Source organism: Phyllopteryx taeniolatus, chromosome 5 (assembly GCF_024500385.1).
Source record: "Phyllopteryx taeniolatus isolate TA_2022b chromosome 5, UOR_Ptae_1.2, whole genome shotgun sequence".
NCBI classification, from domain to species: Eukaryota; Metazoa; Chordata; class Actinopteri; order Syngnathiformes; family Syngnathidae; genus Phyllopteryx; species Phyllopteryx taeniolatus.
In genome coordinates this window covers 22,633,780-22,645,966 of record NC_084506.1, presented here as the reverse complement: position 1 = coordinate 22,645,966, position 12,187 = coordinate 22,633,780, and the positions used below count along the sequence as shown (strand labels likewise).

The following is a 12,187-nucleotide window of genomic DNA, read 5'->3' as shown; positions in this document are numbered from 1 at the left end:
TCGTCGCGAGAGCTCTGTTTAGCAAGCATCAAAGGACCACCTGGCCATGGAACAGCTAAGCACCCAATTCTGGTCCCTTAAAAAGTGGAAGGCACTTCACCTGATTTGGATGGAAATACCCTCAAATTAAAGCTGGAAGTATGCAGTTCAAGCAAATCTTGTTTGTTTCATTTCAAATCCATTGTGGTGGTGTTTAGAGCCCAAAAGATGAGAAATGTGTCGATGTCCCAATAGTTATGGACCTGACTACCACCTCATCAGTGACGCATGGTGGTGGTAGTGCAATGGCGTGAGCATGTATGGCAGCCAATGGAACCCGTTCCCTTGTATTTATTGATGATGTGACTGCTGACAAAATCATTAAGTTGAATTCTGAAGTGTTTCAGGTAATATTATCCACTCAAATTCAGCCAACAGAACTCATTGGGTGGCGCTTCACAGTACGAATGAACAATGACACAAAGCATACTGTGAAAGCAACCAATCTCTTAAGGCAAAGAACTGGAATGTTATGCAATGGCCAAGTCAATCACCTGACCTAAATCCGATTGAGCATAAAATTCACTTGCTGCAGACAAAACTGAAGGGAAAATGTGCCAAGAACTGAAGACAGTTGCAGTGGAGGCCTGGGAGCGAGCGCATCACCAGGGAGACAATCACCTGGTGATGTTTATGCGTTCCAGACTTCAGGCTGTAATTTACTGCAAAGGATTTGCAACCAAGTGTTAAAAATGTGTTCCTTCAAAAGTGGGAGGCATACATAGCTGTTGTAATTCCTACACTGTTCACCTAATTTGGATGTAAATACCCTCAAATTAAAGCTGAAAGTCTGCAGTTAAAGCATATCTTGTTCATTTCATTTCAAACCCATTGTGGTGGTGTTCAGAGCCAAAACGACGTCCCAAATTCCCAATATTTATGAACCTAACTGTATATTGTTTTTACAGTTTACTGGGAACAATGTTAACTTTGTTTCATTTTTGATATGTAAGAAAAGTGTGAGGTGCATCTGCGACATGAATCTCTTTCGCACTTCAAATTAAAATGAACGTTTTTGTTGTTTCTACATCTTAACAGTGTTTACTACTTATAACGTTGCCTCTGCTGTTAATAGAAGCTTGACGATCGCCAGTTTCACACCGAAACACATCATTACCATTTTCATGATTTTATTATGTGGGGAAAAAATGCCATCCAAATCCAATATAAAGGTCATGGGACCTATTTTTTCCACCCCAAACTGCCTGCTTTAAAATGGAGCACATCTTCTATTTTGGAGGGAGGGGGGAGACACACACACTTATTCTGAGTCATCGTCATAATTTCTAAATTCACGTTCACGTGGAAAAAGGAGGATTTAATGACTGCTCGTTGTTCTCTCTCTCTTCCGCAGAATGTAAAGTTTGGAGGAACCCATTGAATTTATTCCGAGGAGCCGAGTACAATCGGTGAGTGACGGCGGTGAGACCCCTTGCATCTTCTTTTTATTTTTATTTTTTTTTGTCTCTTTCATGTTCAGTCTCCTACACACCAGTGTTCTCCTCCTCATTGCCTTTGAGACATTCCCTCTAATTGCGCTCGCTCGTTTTATTCTTGACTGTTTCCCTCTCTCTTCCTTCTTTTATCTCTGAAGTTCTTAATCTTCACTTGTTCGTTATGATCCCCTGTCTCTCCTATCTCCGTTTTTTTACACTCTGTAAGGACAAAATGGCGGCACGGTGGACGACTGGTTAGAGCGTCAGCTTCACAGTTCTGAGGACCCGGGTTCAATCCCCGGCCCCGCCTGTGTGGACTTTGCATGTTCTTCCCGTGCCTGCGTGGGTTTTCTCCGGGCACTCGGGTTTCCTCCCACATCCCAAAAACATGCATTAATTGGAGACTCTAAATTGCCCGTAGGTGTGAATGTGAGTGTGTATGGTTGTTTGTTTGTATGTGCGCTGCGATTGGCTGGCAACCAGTTCAGGGTGTACCCCGCCTCCTGCCCGATGACAGCTGGGATAGGCTCCAGCACGCCCGCGACCCTAGTGAGGAGAAGCGGCTCAGAAAATGGATGGATGGATGTAAGGACAAAATAATTGGGTCACTACTCTTAAAAGACATTTAGAATGTTATGCTTCCAGCTCGGTGTGAGCAGTTAAGGAAAGTTCCTTTTCCGATAAAGGAGTGCTTAGAGGATTTTGGTTTTGAAGAAGCATCATGAACAGCTTAGATAGGGATTGAGACCTGTCGCGAATAAATGCGCACCCTAAAAATGTCTGTACAGTAATTGCCTATATGAATGGTTTATATTGTAAATACACCACAAACTACCGTATAATCCCAAAACACTTTAATATTACAGTGGTGCCTTGAGATACGTGTGACCCTACTTATGACTTTTGTGCAACAGATTAATGGGATTTCCAGACATTTCACTGGGGAAAGATGATTTAAGATATGAGTGTTTTGCATTACAAGCGGGGTCAAGGAACAAATTAAACTCTCATCTCAAGGCACCACTGTACAGTGCTTTTTTATTTATTAAAAATATGTAATGTTGATTTGATTTAACAACAATTTAAGATTGTCAGTCAAGGTACCACAGGTCAAGGAACAAATTAAACTCTCATCTCAAGGCACCACTGTACAGTGCTTTTTTATTTATTAAAAATATGTAATGTTGATTTGATTTAACAACAATTTAAGATTGTCAGTCAAGGTACCACTTTATTGGCTTTCACACTTTGCATTTCCTCAATATTCTGATCATTCTGAGAATTCCGTATACTGGTGTTCCTCAGGTACACGTGGGTAACAGGCCGAGAGCCGCTGACATACTACGACATGAACCTGTCGGCGCAAGACCACCAAACCTTCTTCACATGTGACTCGGACCACTTGCGGCCTGCCGACGCCAGTGAGTTCCTCTTCTTTCTTGTGCTGCTTTCCCAACGTTCCTAACACTAAAACTCTGTGTTTGTCAGTCATGCAGAAGGCGTGGCGGGAAAGAAACCCGCAAGCTCGCATCTCGGCTGCACATGAAGCTCTGGAACTAGAAGAGTACGATACGCTTTTCCTACTTTATCGCCAACTAATGCTAACACACAATGCAAAACACCAGAGACAGGCTAACAAGTCTGTCATTGATGTTGTGAAAATTATAAACCTTTAAAAAAGATTATATTTGCAGTACACAAATGGTGCGAACGCCTGCATAAAGCATATAACAATAATCACAGGAATATATTCTTTATGCTCTGTTTAAAAAAAAAAAAGACTATTATTACTGCACCTTAGTTGCTGGCTTCTTGTTTGATCAGATTGATGTGTACAGTAGTATCTATTATACTTCACCCGGTAGCCAAGAACACACACACCGGAAGGAGCAGCACAACGTCCATTTAATTAAAGCTAACAATGTTGCAAAAACGCTTTCATTCGTCACATTCTATTTGTTCTTTCTATGTTATTACTGCATTCTTTATAGAGTATAGTATTGTATGAGTGCTATTTTACATATGTTGTTTTTGGGGGGCTGTAACAGATTAACAGCATTTCCATTCATTTCAATGGGCAATGTTGATTTGTAATACGAGTGATTTGAGCATGAACTAATTAAACTTGTCAGGGTACCACTATACTAATAATAACTTTTGACATGGCTGCAATGCTATTTATTTTAGATTCAAAAATAAGTGGGTGGTGGAACAGCTTGGAAAGTGTGGGTTTTAAAAAAGTGGGGGGTTGCAATGCTACTGACAACTACTACTACTACTAATAATAATGATGATAATGAATTGGCTTGATAGAGATGCTCTGGATATGCAAATAAACTACTGTATTTGCAATTTAAATAGTAACACAATTTCTCTTTGGAATGCCCTGTTGAATCAAGATAAATCAGTTTCATATACTCAATGGTATTTTCCTAATGACAATGGTAGCGGGAGAAGCGCATACTGTAGCCTTGTGGAACTCAATTGCTTACGTTCAGCTGCTACAAACAGCTATTCCAAGCTAAACTTATTGTTGTTGTGGCGCAGTTGCGCAACGGCGTACATCCTGCTGGCCGAGGAGGAGGCCACAACTATCATGGAGGCCGAGCGCTTGTTCAAGCAGGCGCTGAAGGCTGGTGAGGGATGCTACCGCCGCAGCCAGCAGCTACAGCACCACAGCACGCAGTACGAGGCCCAGCACAGTGAGTAGCCATGCACCTTATATCTTGTCTTGCTGAAATTAGCCTGTTTGGAGGGGCCGGTCCTCATCTATGGATTTTGTTACTATAATGACGGGCGGTGGAGCTACGAGACCAGACTCACCGAGCAATCACTTGTGTGCCGCTTAATGGAAGATAAGGCTCATCTTTCGAAAAAAAACTCAGTGCAGCTCTGCTTACCTTTTTGGCTTTTGACTTGATAGCTAGGGTTTTGCACCTGTGGGGAATGTGGGTGTTTCTGCATGATAGTGTTGCTTGAATGTGGCTCTGGGTCTTCGGCCAGCCTCCCTGACAAGTCATGGGTGGAGAATTTAGCGATGGGGGCAGGATTGTTATTTGCCGCACTGGTCCGAGGCAGTGGGGCAGAAATTAAGGTCCCGCTCACACACACATTTTACACAAATAGGCAGAGAACAAAAGATTTTAGTTTTTTAAATTTAACATTTGATGAGTGGACAGGCCCTCCAGACACAACTATTTGAATAAAAAGAAACAAGTCATCTTTCTACAATATGTCCCCTTTAACATGATTGTGTTTGATTTTTCTCCTCAGGAAGAGACACCAACGTGTTAGTGTACATCAAAAGGAGGCTGGCCATGTGCTCCAGAAAGCTTGGCCGGACGAGAGAGGCGGTGAAGATGATGAGAGATGTAAGTCATGAACACGCGTGCGGACACACATTATGTGTCTGCTTACTGTGTGTCACCCCCTGTCTGCTATTACATGTAACAACAGTTGTGTGTTTTCCAGTTAATGAAGGAGTTCCCTCTCCTCAGTATGTTCAACATCCACGAAAACCTGCTGGAGTCGCTGCTGGAGCTGCAAAACTACGCCGACGTGCAGGCCGTACTGGCCAAGTATGACGGTACGAGCACACACACGCACACGTGTCAATATATTAGGTACACCGAGTAATAAAAACAACGTGCAGGCCGTACTGACCAAATACGACGGTATGATGCACACACATAAACTTTACATAGGTTAATTGTACCTACTGCCATCTAGTGGAAGAGCAAATAATGGTTTTGCTTGTCACTATATGTCACCGGCATGAACAAACATACATTGTTTGTAGTAAATGGACAATTTTCGGACCAATAAAGTGAAATTGGTTTATTTCCCATGGCGCAACTGATGATCTTTCACAGAACACTAACTAGTAATTGACTTGATGCCTCCCCTTCAAAAGTAACTTGTCTTCTCTCTCTGTGTGTGTGTGTGTGTGTGTGTGTGTGTGTGTGTGACAGATATTAGCTTACCTAAATCTGCAACAATCTGCTATACAGCAGCTCTGCTCAAAGCCAGAGCAGTGTCAGACAAGTGAGTAGCGCCTCTCTACACTACACACCACACTACAATGGAGTACAGACACCACACGAAACTGCATCAACTACACTACATGCTACACTGCACTATCTGAGATTCAGTATTGTACCTGAACAAGTTTAATGAATGAAAGTTCATGAACTCGTTCATATTTTGGCTGAATCTGAACTGAATGCAGTCTTTCTGCTTGATGAACGTTATTATGAACGCGCTCATTCTGGCATCTATGAAAAGTTTTTGAATGGCAGTTCATTTTTGTTTAAGTGTGTCAGGTTTCATTAGGGGCTTCCAATAAAAAAAAGCCCAGCTAAACACACTGTTAACGAGCTGTCATATATTAGGGGATAAACGCTGTATTATTTGGCAACCGGTTCAATGCATCCGCCATTCATTAAGACCTTTTCACACCGTAATTGGGACTGCGATTGATGCCCTCGACTTTCCCATTCATTATGCGTGTGCTAAGGGGGCGACAGCGCATTTTGCTGTCTTTTGCTGTCAACCACCGGCGCGGGCCGGCAATGCAGAGGTTGTGCCACGGAGTGTCAGAAAAGAAGTTCTATTTTGAGAGCAGCGGTGACTTCAGAATAGTCCTCCAATGGGAGAGGGGCTGACGGAGTGATTTCCGTGTGCTTTTTTTTTAAGTGCTTATTCTGGGGAAAATGGAGGAAGCTCTGATAATTGCAGTGTCTTTCTGTCCAGAATGTTAGGATACAACAGAAAATACATATACCATGACGTATATAAAAAGACACAGTGATGGACGGAGCTTTCTTTTGCAAAAAAAAAAAAAGATATCTTTCCAAAGTTGCCAAGGTGCAGTCTACTTCTCCTACGGGAAAACTTACCTGTTTAGTTCCTGGTGAAAATGCCTTTAGGCAGCCACGTCGCAGCTGCGTGGGGTGCGTTCAGGGACACTTTATAAATGGGAGTGAATGCCTACCACCAGTTAGAATGAATTATAATCCATCCACAGGTGGTTAGGATAGAGGGAATATAGACATAGCTGCTTGTGCGCTTTCTATCACTTCATTGAACAAACAAAGCAAAATAGAGTAAACACAAACACATTTTTAGACAACCTGCTGATAGCCTCAACTGATGCCGCCACACCAGAGTGTTTAGCCAGTTAACAGCCATCCAATTCTACATTATCATTTTCTGTCTTTCACTTGACCCAAAAGGCCAGGCCCTGCCTTTTAAACTCTCACCGATAGGCACAGATACTACAGTACTGTAGAATGTGAGGATGGCGACCCTAAGTGGACAAAAACAATACCTGTGCCTCACATGCATATATTTTGTTATTATATGGATGAATCTTTAAAATATATTTAAAAAATTGAAATATATGGTCTCTACTTTGTGATTTTGTCTATCGCAAGGTTGGTCGGGGATAAACGAGGGATTACTGTATATGACATTACACTAAATAAAAGTACACTAATCTAGAGTGGGTACGGAAAGACCCCCGTAATTTTTTCAGTCTTTGTTATATTGCAGGCATTTGCTAAAATCTTTTTTTTTTCTCCTTAATGTACACACAGTACCCCATATTGACAGAAAAATGTTGAAATTTTTGCTGATTTATTAAAAAATAAAAACTGAAATATCACAGAGCCATAAGTATTCAGACCCTTTGTTGTGACGCTCATATAGTTAACTCGGGTGCTGTCCATTTCTTCTCATCATTCTTGAGATGGTTCTACACCTTCATTGGAGTGCAGCTGTGTTTGATTATACTGATTGGACTTGATTAGGAAAGCCACACACCTGTCTATATAAGATCTTACAGCTCACAGTGCATGTCAGAGCAAATGAGTCATGAGGTCAAAGGAACTGCCTGAAGAGCTCAGAGACAGAATTGTGGTAAGGCACAGATCTGGCCAAGGTTAAAAAAAAACAAATTCTGCTGTACTTAAGGTTCCTAAGAGCACAGTGGCCTCCATAATCCTGAAATGGAAGACGTTTGGAATGAGCAGAACCCTTCCTAGAGCAGGCCGTCCGGCCAAACTGAGCAATCGGGGGAGAAGAGTCTTGGTGAGCGAGGTAAAAAAGAACCCAAAGATCACTGTGGCTGAGCTCCAGAGATGCAGTCGGGAGATGGGAGAAAGTCAACCATCGCTGCAGCCCTCCACCAGTCGGAGCTTTATGGCAGAGTGGCCCGACGGAAGCCTCTCCTCAGTGCAAGACACATGAAAGCCTGCATGAACACCTGAAGGATTCAAAGATAGTGAGAAATGAGATTTATGAGACCAAGATAGAACCTTTTGGCCTTAATTCTAAGTATGTGTGGAGAAAATCAGGCACTGCTCCTCACCTGTCCAATACAGTCCAAACAGTAAAGCATGGTGGTGGCAGCATCATGCTGTGGGGGTGTTTTTCAGCTGCAGGGACAGGCCGACTGGTTGCAATCGAAGGAAAGATGAATGCGGCCAAGTACTGGGATATTCTGGACGAAACCCGTCTCTAGAGTGCGCAGGACCTCAGACTGGGCCGAAGGTTCACCTTCCAACAAGACAACGACCCTAAGCACACAGCTAAAATAATGAAGGAGTGGCTTCAGAACAACTCCGTGACTCTTCTTGAACGGCCCAGCCAGATCCCTGACTTAAACCCAATTGAGCTTCTCTGGAGAGACCTGAAAATGGCTGTCCACCAACGTTTACCATCCAACCTGAGCATCTACAAGGAGGAATGGCAGAGGATCCTCAAATCCAGGTGTGAAAACTTGTTCCCCAAAAGACTCATGGCTGTGCTAATACTAAATACTGAGCAAAGGGTCTGAATACTTATGGCTGTGTGATATTTCAGTTTTTCTTCTTTAATAAATCTGCAAAAATGTCAACAATTAAAAAAAATTTGTCAATATGGGGTGCTGTGTGTATATTAATGAGGAAAAAATGAACTTAAATGATTTTAGCAAATGGCTGCAATATAACAGAGTGAAAATTTTAAGGGGGTCTGAATACTTTCCGTACCCACTGTAAATGACACTACACCACAATAAATGACACTACACTACTTGACATTTCAGTAAATGACACATTACATGACAAACCAAATGGCACTACACTAAAGTGCATGACATTACATCACACTCAATGACACAACACCAAACTAAATATAATTTTGTTTGACTGGCGTTGTGCCACTGTACATGGCAAACTTTAAACACTGTTGATGCCCGTGTATGCGTGTCTACATTCAGATTCTCTCCAGAGGCAGCGTCCAGGCGAGGTTTGAGCACCGCAGAGATGAATGCAGTAGAGGCAATTCACAGAGCTGTGGAGTTCAACCCTCACGTCCCCAAAGTCAGTCACACACGCGCACACATACACAAACATGTGCTGGTGGTCATGTGACTGACTGTGATGTTTCTTTGTGACCCGTTCAGTACCTTCTGGAGATGAAGAGTCTGATCCTTCCTCCGGAGCACATCCTCAAGCGAGGAGACAGCGAGGCCATTGCATATGCCTTCTTCCACCTGCAGCACTGGAAGCGCGTAGAGGGAGCGCTCAATCTGCTGCACTGCACCTGGGAGGGCAGTAAGTCTCACACACACATGAACATAATGCATATAATCCATATGAAGTATTCACAGCGCTTCACTTTTTCAACATTTTCTTATGTTACATCCTTATTCCATTAAATTCCGGGGAGTAAGAGGAATGACCAAAACTGGCCTAAGAATGGGGTGCCAAGCTTGTGGCATTGTTTAAAAAAAAAAATATATATATATATATATATATATATATAAACATTTCCCATTATGGGGTGTTGTATGTTGAATTTTGAGAGAATAAAAATTTTTAGACCATTTTGGATTAAGGCTGTAACATAAGTATATGTGGAGGGCCACATATTCTTATGTTACAAAAAAAGTGAAGCGCTGTGAAAATTTTCCAGGTGCACTGTGTTTTATATATATATATATATATATATATATATATATATACACATACTCATTACTCATCAGGTCTTTCCATGTGCTTAGCGTTCAGAATGATCCCATATCCTTTGGAGAAGGGTCATCTCTTCTATCCTTATCCCATCTGCACAGAGACTGCAGACAGAGAGCTGCTACCCAGTAAGACATGCACGCACGCATTTACACACACATGCACTATCACACACATAGCAACACATTGTCACCAAGATGAAGACTTCCGAGATTTACTGACGTCTCGCATACATCAATGACATCAAGGTTTTTTTTTTTGTTTTTTTTTAAATCTTGTATGTTTCGTTTTTTGTTACCGTCGCACTTCCTCTCTTTGCCATCACTGGTATTGATATCACAAAAAAAGATTGAGCCCTCGATATTTGCAAGGTTCGGTCGGGGCCAAGTCTTTCAAGCCTTTCCCTCCCAATCCCCAGCTTAATTTTACAGAATGCACCTCCTGCACCTGTGATTAATAGTGAAATTCACTCTCCTGCGGGACCCGGTGGGAATCCCGAAAAAATGTCAGTCTCATTTCAGACAGACAGTATCACAATACTTACAGGTATATATATTTTTATCCTCTGCATTAATGACAAATATTACTGCAGATTGAGTGGTGGAAGTGAAAACACTTCTACACTTCTGCATGACTGTATTATACTGCCTCCCAGTGACGTAGTCACAAAGACGTCGGTAATGTCCCTTCAAGAAGCCTCAATGAATTCATCATGATACACCACCTTTTTTGTTTTTTTACATTATACGTAATTGTGACACATTGGACGACTGGTTAGCACATCTGCCTCACAGTTCTGAGGACCCAGGTTCAAATCCGGCCTCTCCTGAGTGGAGTTTGCATGTTCTCCCCCGTGCCTGTGTGGTATTTTAATTGAGTACACTAAATTGTCCTTAGGTGTGAATGTGAGTGCGAATGGTTGTTTATATGTGCCCTGCGATTGGCTGGCGACCGGTTCAGGGTGTACCCCGCCTCTCGCCCAAAGATAGCTTGGACAGGCTCCGGCACGCCCGCGACCCAAGTGTGGATAGGCGGTATGGAAAATGGATGGCTGGACATTCTACTTAATGATGTTATTGCAATGTTTGAATGAAGTGAAATATTATAGAGTGCTATTTTCCTCATTAAAAACACATGACAAAAATGTTTGTTGTTTTTGCCGGGGAAGCCGGAATGGATTGATGGGATCATGGAACAAATTAATCTCGTACTCTTTAAACTCTATCTTTAGCTGGGGACCTACTGTACCAGCAGCTAGCCATTAGCAGCTGATCAGCCATGAACTTCCACTACTGCAAAAAGTGATCCAGACTTTGTATCATCTTGAGACATTTAGCACCCTGCTTTCTTTGCTAGGATCCTCGCCTACTTGTCTCACCTCGACTGGAATTTTCCCTTATGCTGCCGTTGGTTGTCAAGCGCCTTAAAAGAAACGGGGTGTTTGGGTGGCCATCTTAGGGGGTTACAAAAATAACACAAAAATAGGCCGATTTGTGCCAATAGATTAGTTTTATGGCAAAGTTAGTTAGTTGATTCTACAGAAAAAAATCGAGAATAGGCTAGGGTTCACTTTCAACTCCCTTTACTCCGCCCACTTCCACATGACCACGTAGCTAACATTTGTGCTTGTGTGTGTAAAGCAGTGTTCCACGAGGTGTCGGTGTACCCCAAGAAGGAGCTCCCCTTCTTCATCCTATTCACGGCCGGCCTCTGCTCCTTCACCGCCATGCTGGCTCTGCTCACGCATCAGTTCCCGGAACTCATGGGTGTCTTCGCCAAAGCGGTTAGCATCTCTTGCCACAGTGATGTTTGACTCAAATTCACCAATCACACGATACAAGAAAGTCACGTGTCCGCACACAAAGTCTTCTATTGGGCTTCGCGGGCCAATCAAAGTGAGTCGTGACAGCCACTAGCGGCTCGTGTTTACATTACAGACAACGTAAACCAAGAACTTTAACACGCAGTGTAGTTTTGTCACTGCCCAAACTTGGATATTTCAGCCCACATATGGCAACATTAGCCATATTCTATGGTCACAAGTAACTGTAAAACATGCATCTTTTTCTCTAAAACATACGCATGCTAGCATGCATGCTAGTGTATGTTTTTAAAAAGGCAGCAGGAGCAAAACTGAGTTCGGTTGTACTTTATTGAAGTATTTAACAATGTACTCGCGTTATTCTTTGATCAATCCTCATCCATAAATCCATCAAACTCTTCATTGTCGGAGTCAGTCTCGTTGGGGCTGTTCAGCAATGAGGCCTATTTTTACTGTCCAATTTCCTTTGCACTCCGAACTGTACACTGTCCACTACCCATTTCGTAAGACCACCTGTGTGCGTTTCCAGTTCTAGAGCCCACCATTTGGGTTGCGGTTAGTGATGTTTGTGTTGTTTTGTGCGTTTCCAGTTCCTGAGCACGCTGTTCGCGCCGCTCAACTTCATCATGGAGAAGGTGGAGAGCATCCTGCCGTCCAGCCTGTGGCACCAGCTCACACGCATCTGACAAACTTGACTTGTTTTGTTTTTTGTTTGTTTGTTTTTTGATTATTTAAAATGTTTCTTTGTTGTATAAAAGCAAGATGCCATCATTAAAAAAAGGAAAAAAAAAAACAATACGGTGTTCCCTCGCTATATCGCATTTCATCGTTCACGGCCTCGCAATATCACATTTTTCTAAGTTTCCCCCCAGTACACT

General features: G+C 42.5%; 1 protein-coding gene across 7 annotated transcripts in view; it reads left to right on the top strand.

Moving 5' to 3' along the window:
• The window catches only part of LOC133478150 (suppressor of tumorigenicity 7 protein homolog), a 30,922-nt gene extending 18,795 nt beyond the window's left edge, over positions 1-12,127 (top strand). For 3 of the 7 annotated variants that reach the window (XM_061773852.1, XM_061773855.1, XM_061773853.1), the window contains exons 5-16: positions 1,394-1,448; positions 2,781-2,896; positions 2,964-3,039; positions 4,023-4,177; positions 4,749-4,846; positions 4,932-5,061; positions 5,447-5,519; positions 8,737-8,839; positions 8,923-9,073; positions 9,523-9,615; positions 11,128-11,270; positions 11,900-12,124. In XM_061773852.1, the coding sequence (XP_061629836.1) occupies positions 1,394-1,448; positions 2,781-2,896; positions 2,964-3,039; positions 4,023-4,177; positions 4,749-4,846; positions 4,932-5,061; positions 5,447-5,519; positions 8,737-8,839; positions 8,923-9,073; positions 9,523-9,615; positions 11,128-11,270; positions 11,900-11,995 (1,289 nt within the window). In that variant the 3' untranslated portion in view covers positions 11,996-12,124. Of the gene's footprint in view, positions 1-1,393; positions 1,449-2,780; positions 2,897-2,963; positions 3,040-4,022; positions 4,178-4,748; positions 4,847-4,931; positions 5,062-5,446; positions 5,520-8,736; positions 8,840-8,922; positions 9,074-9,522; positions 9,616-11,127; positions 11,271-11,899 lie in introns of all 7 variants that reach the window. The other 4 variants (XM_061773856.1, XM_061773858.1, XM_061773859.1 and 1 more) reach the window with 4 other exon arrangements.
• Positions 12,128-12,187: the final 60 nt, after the last annotated feature.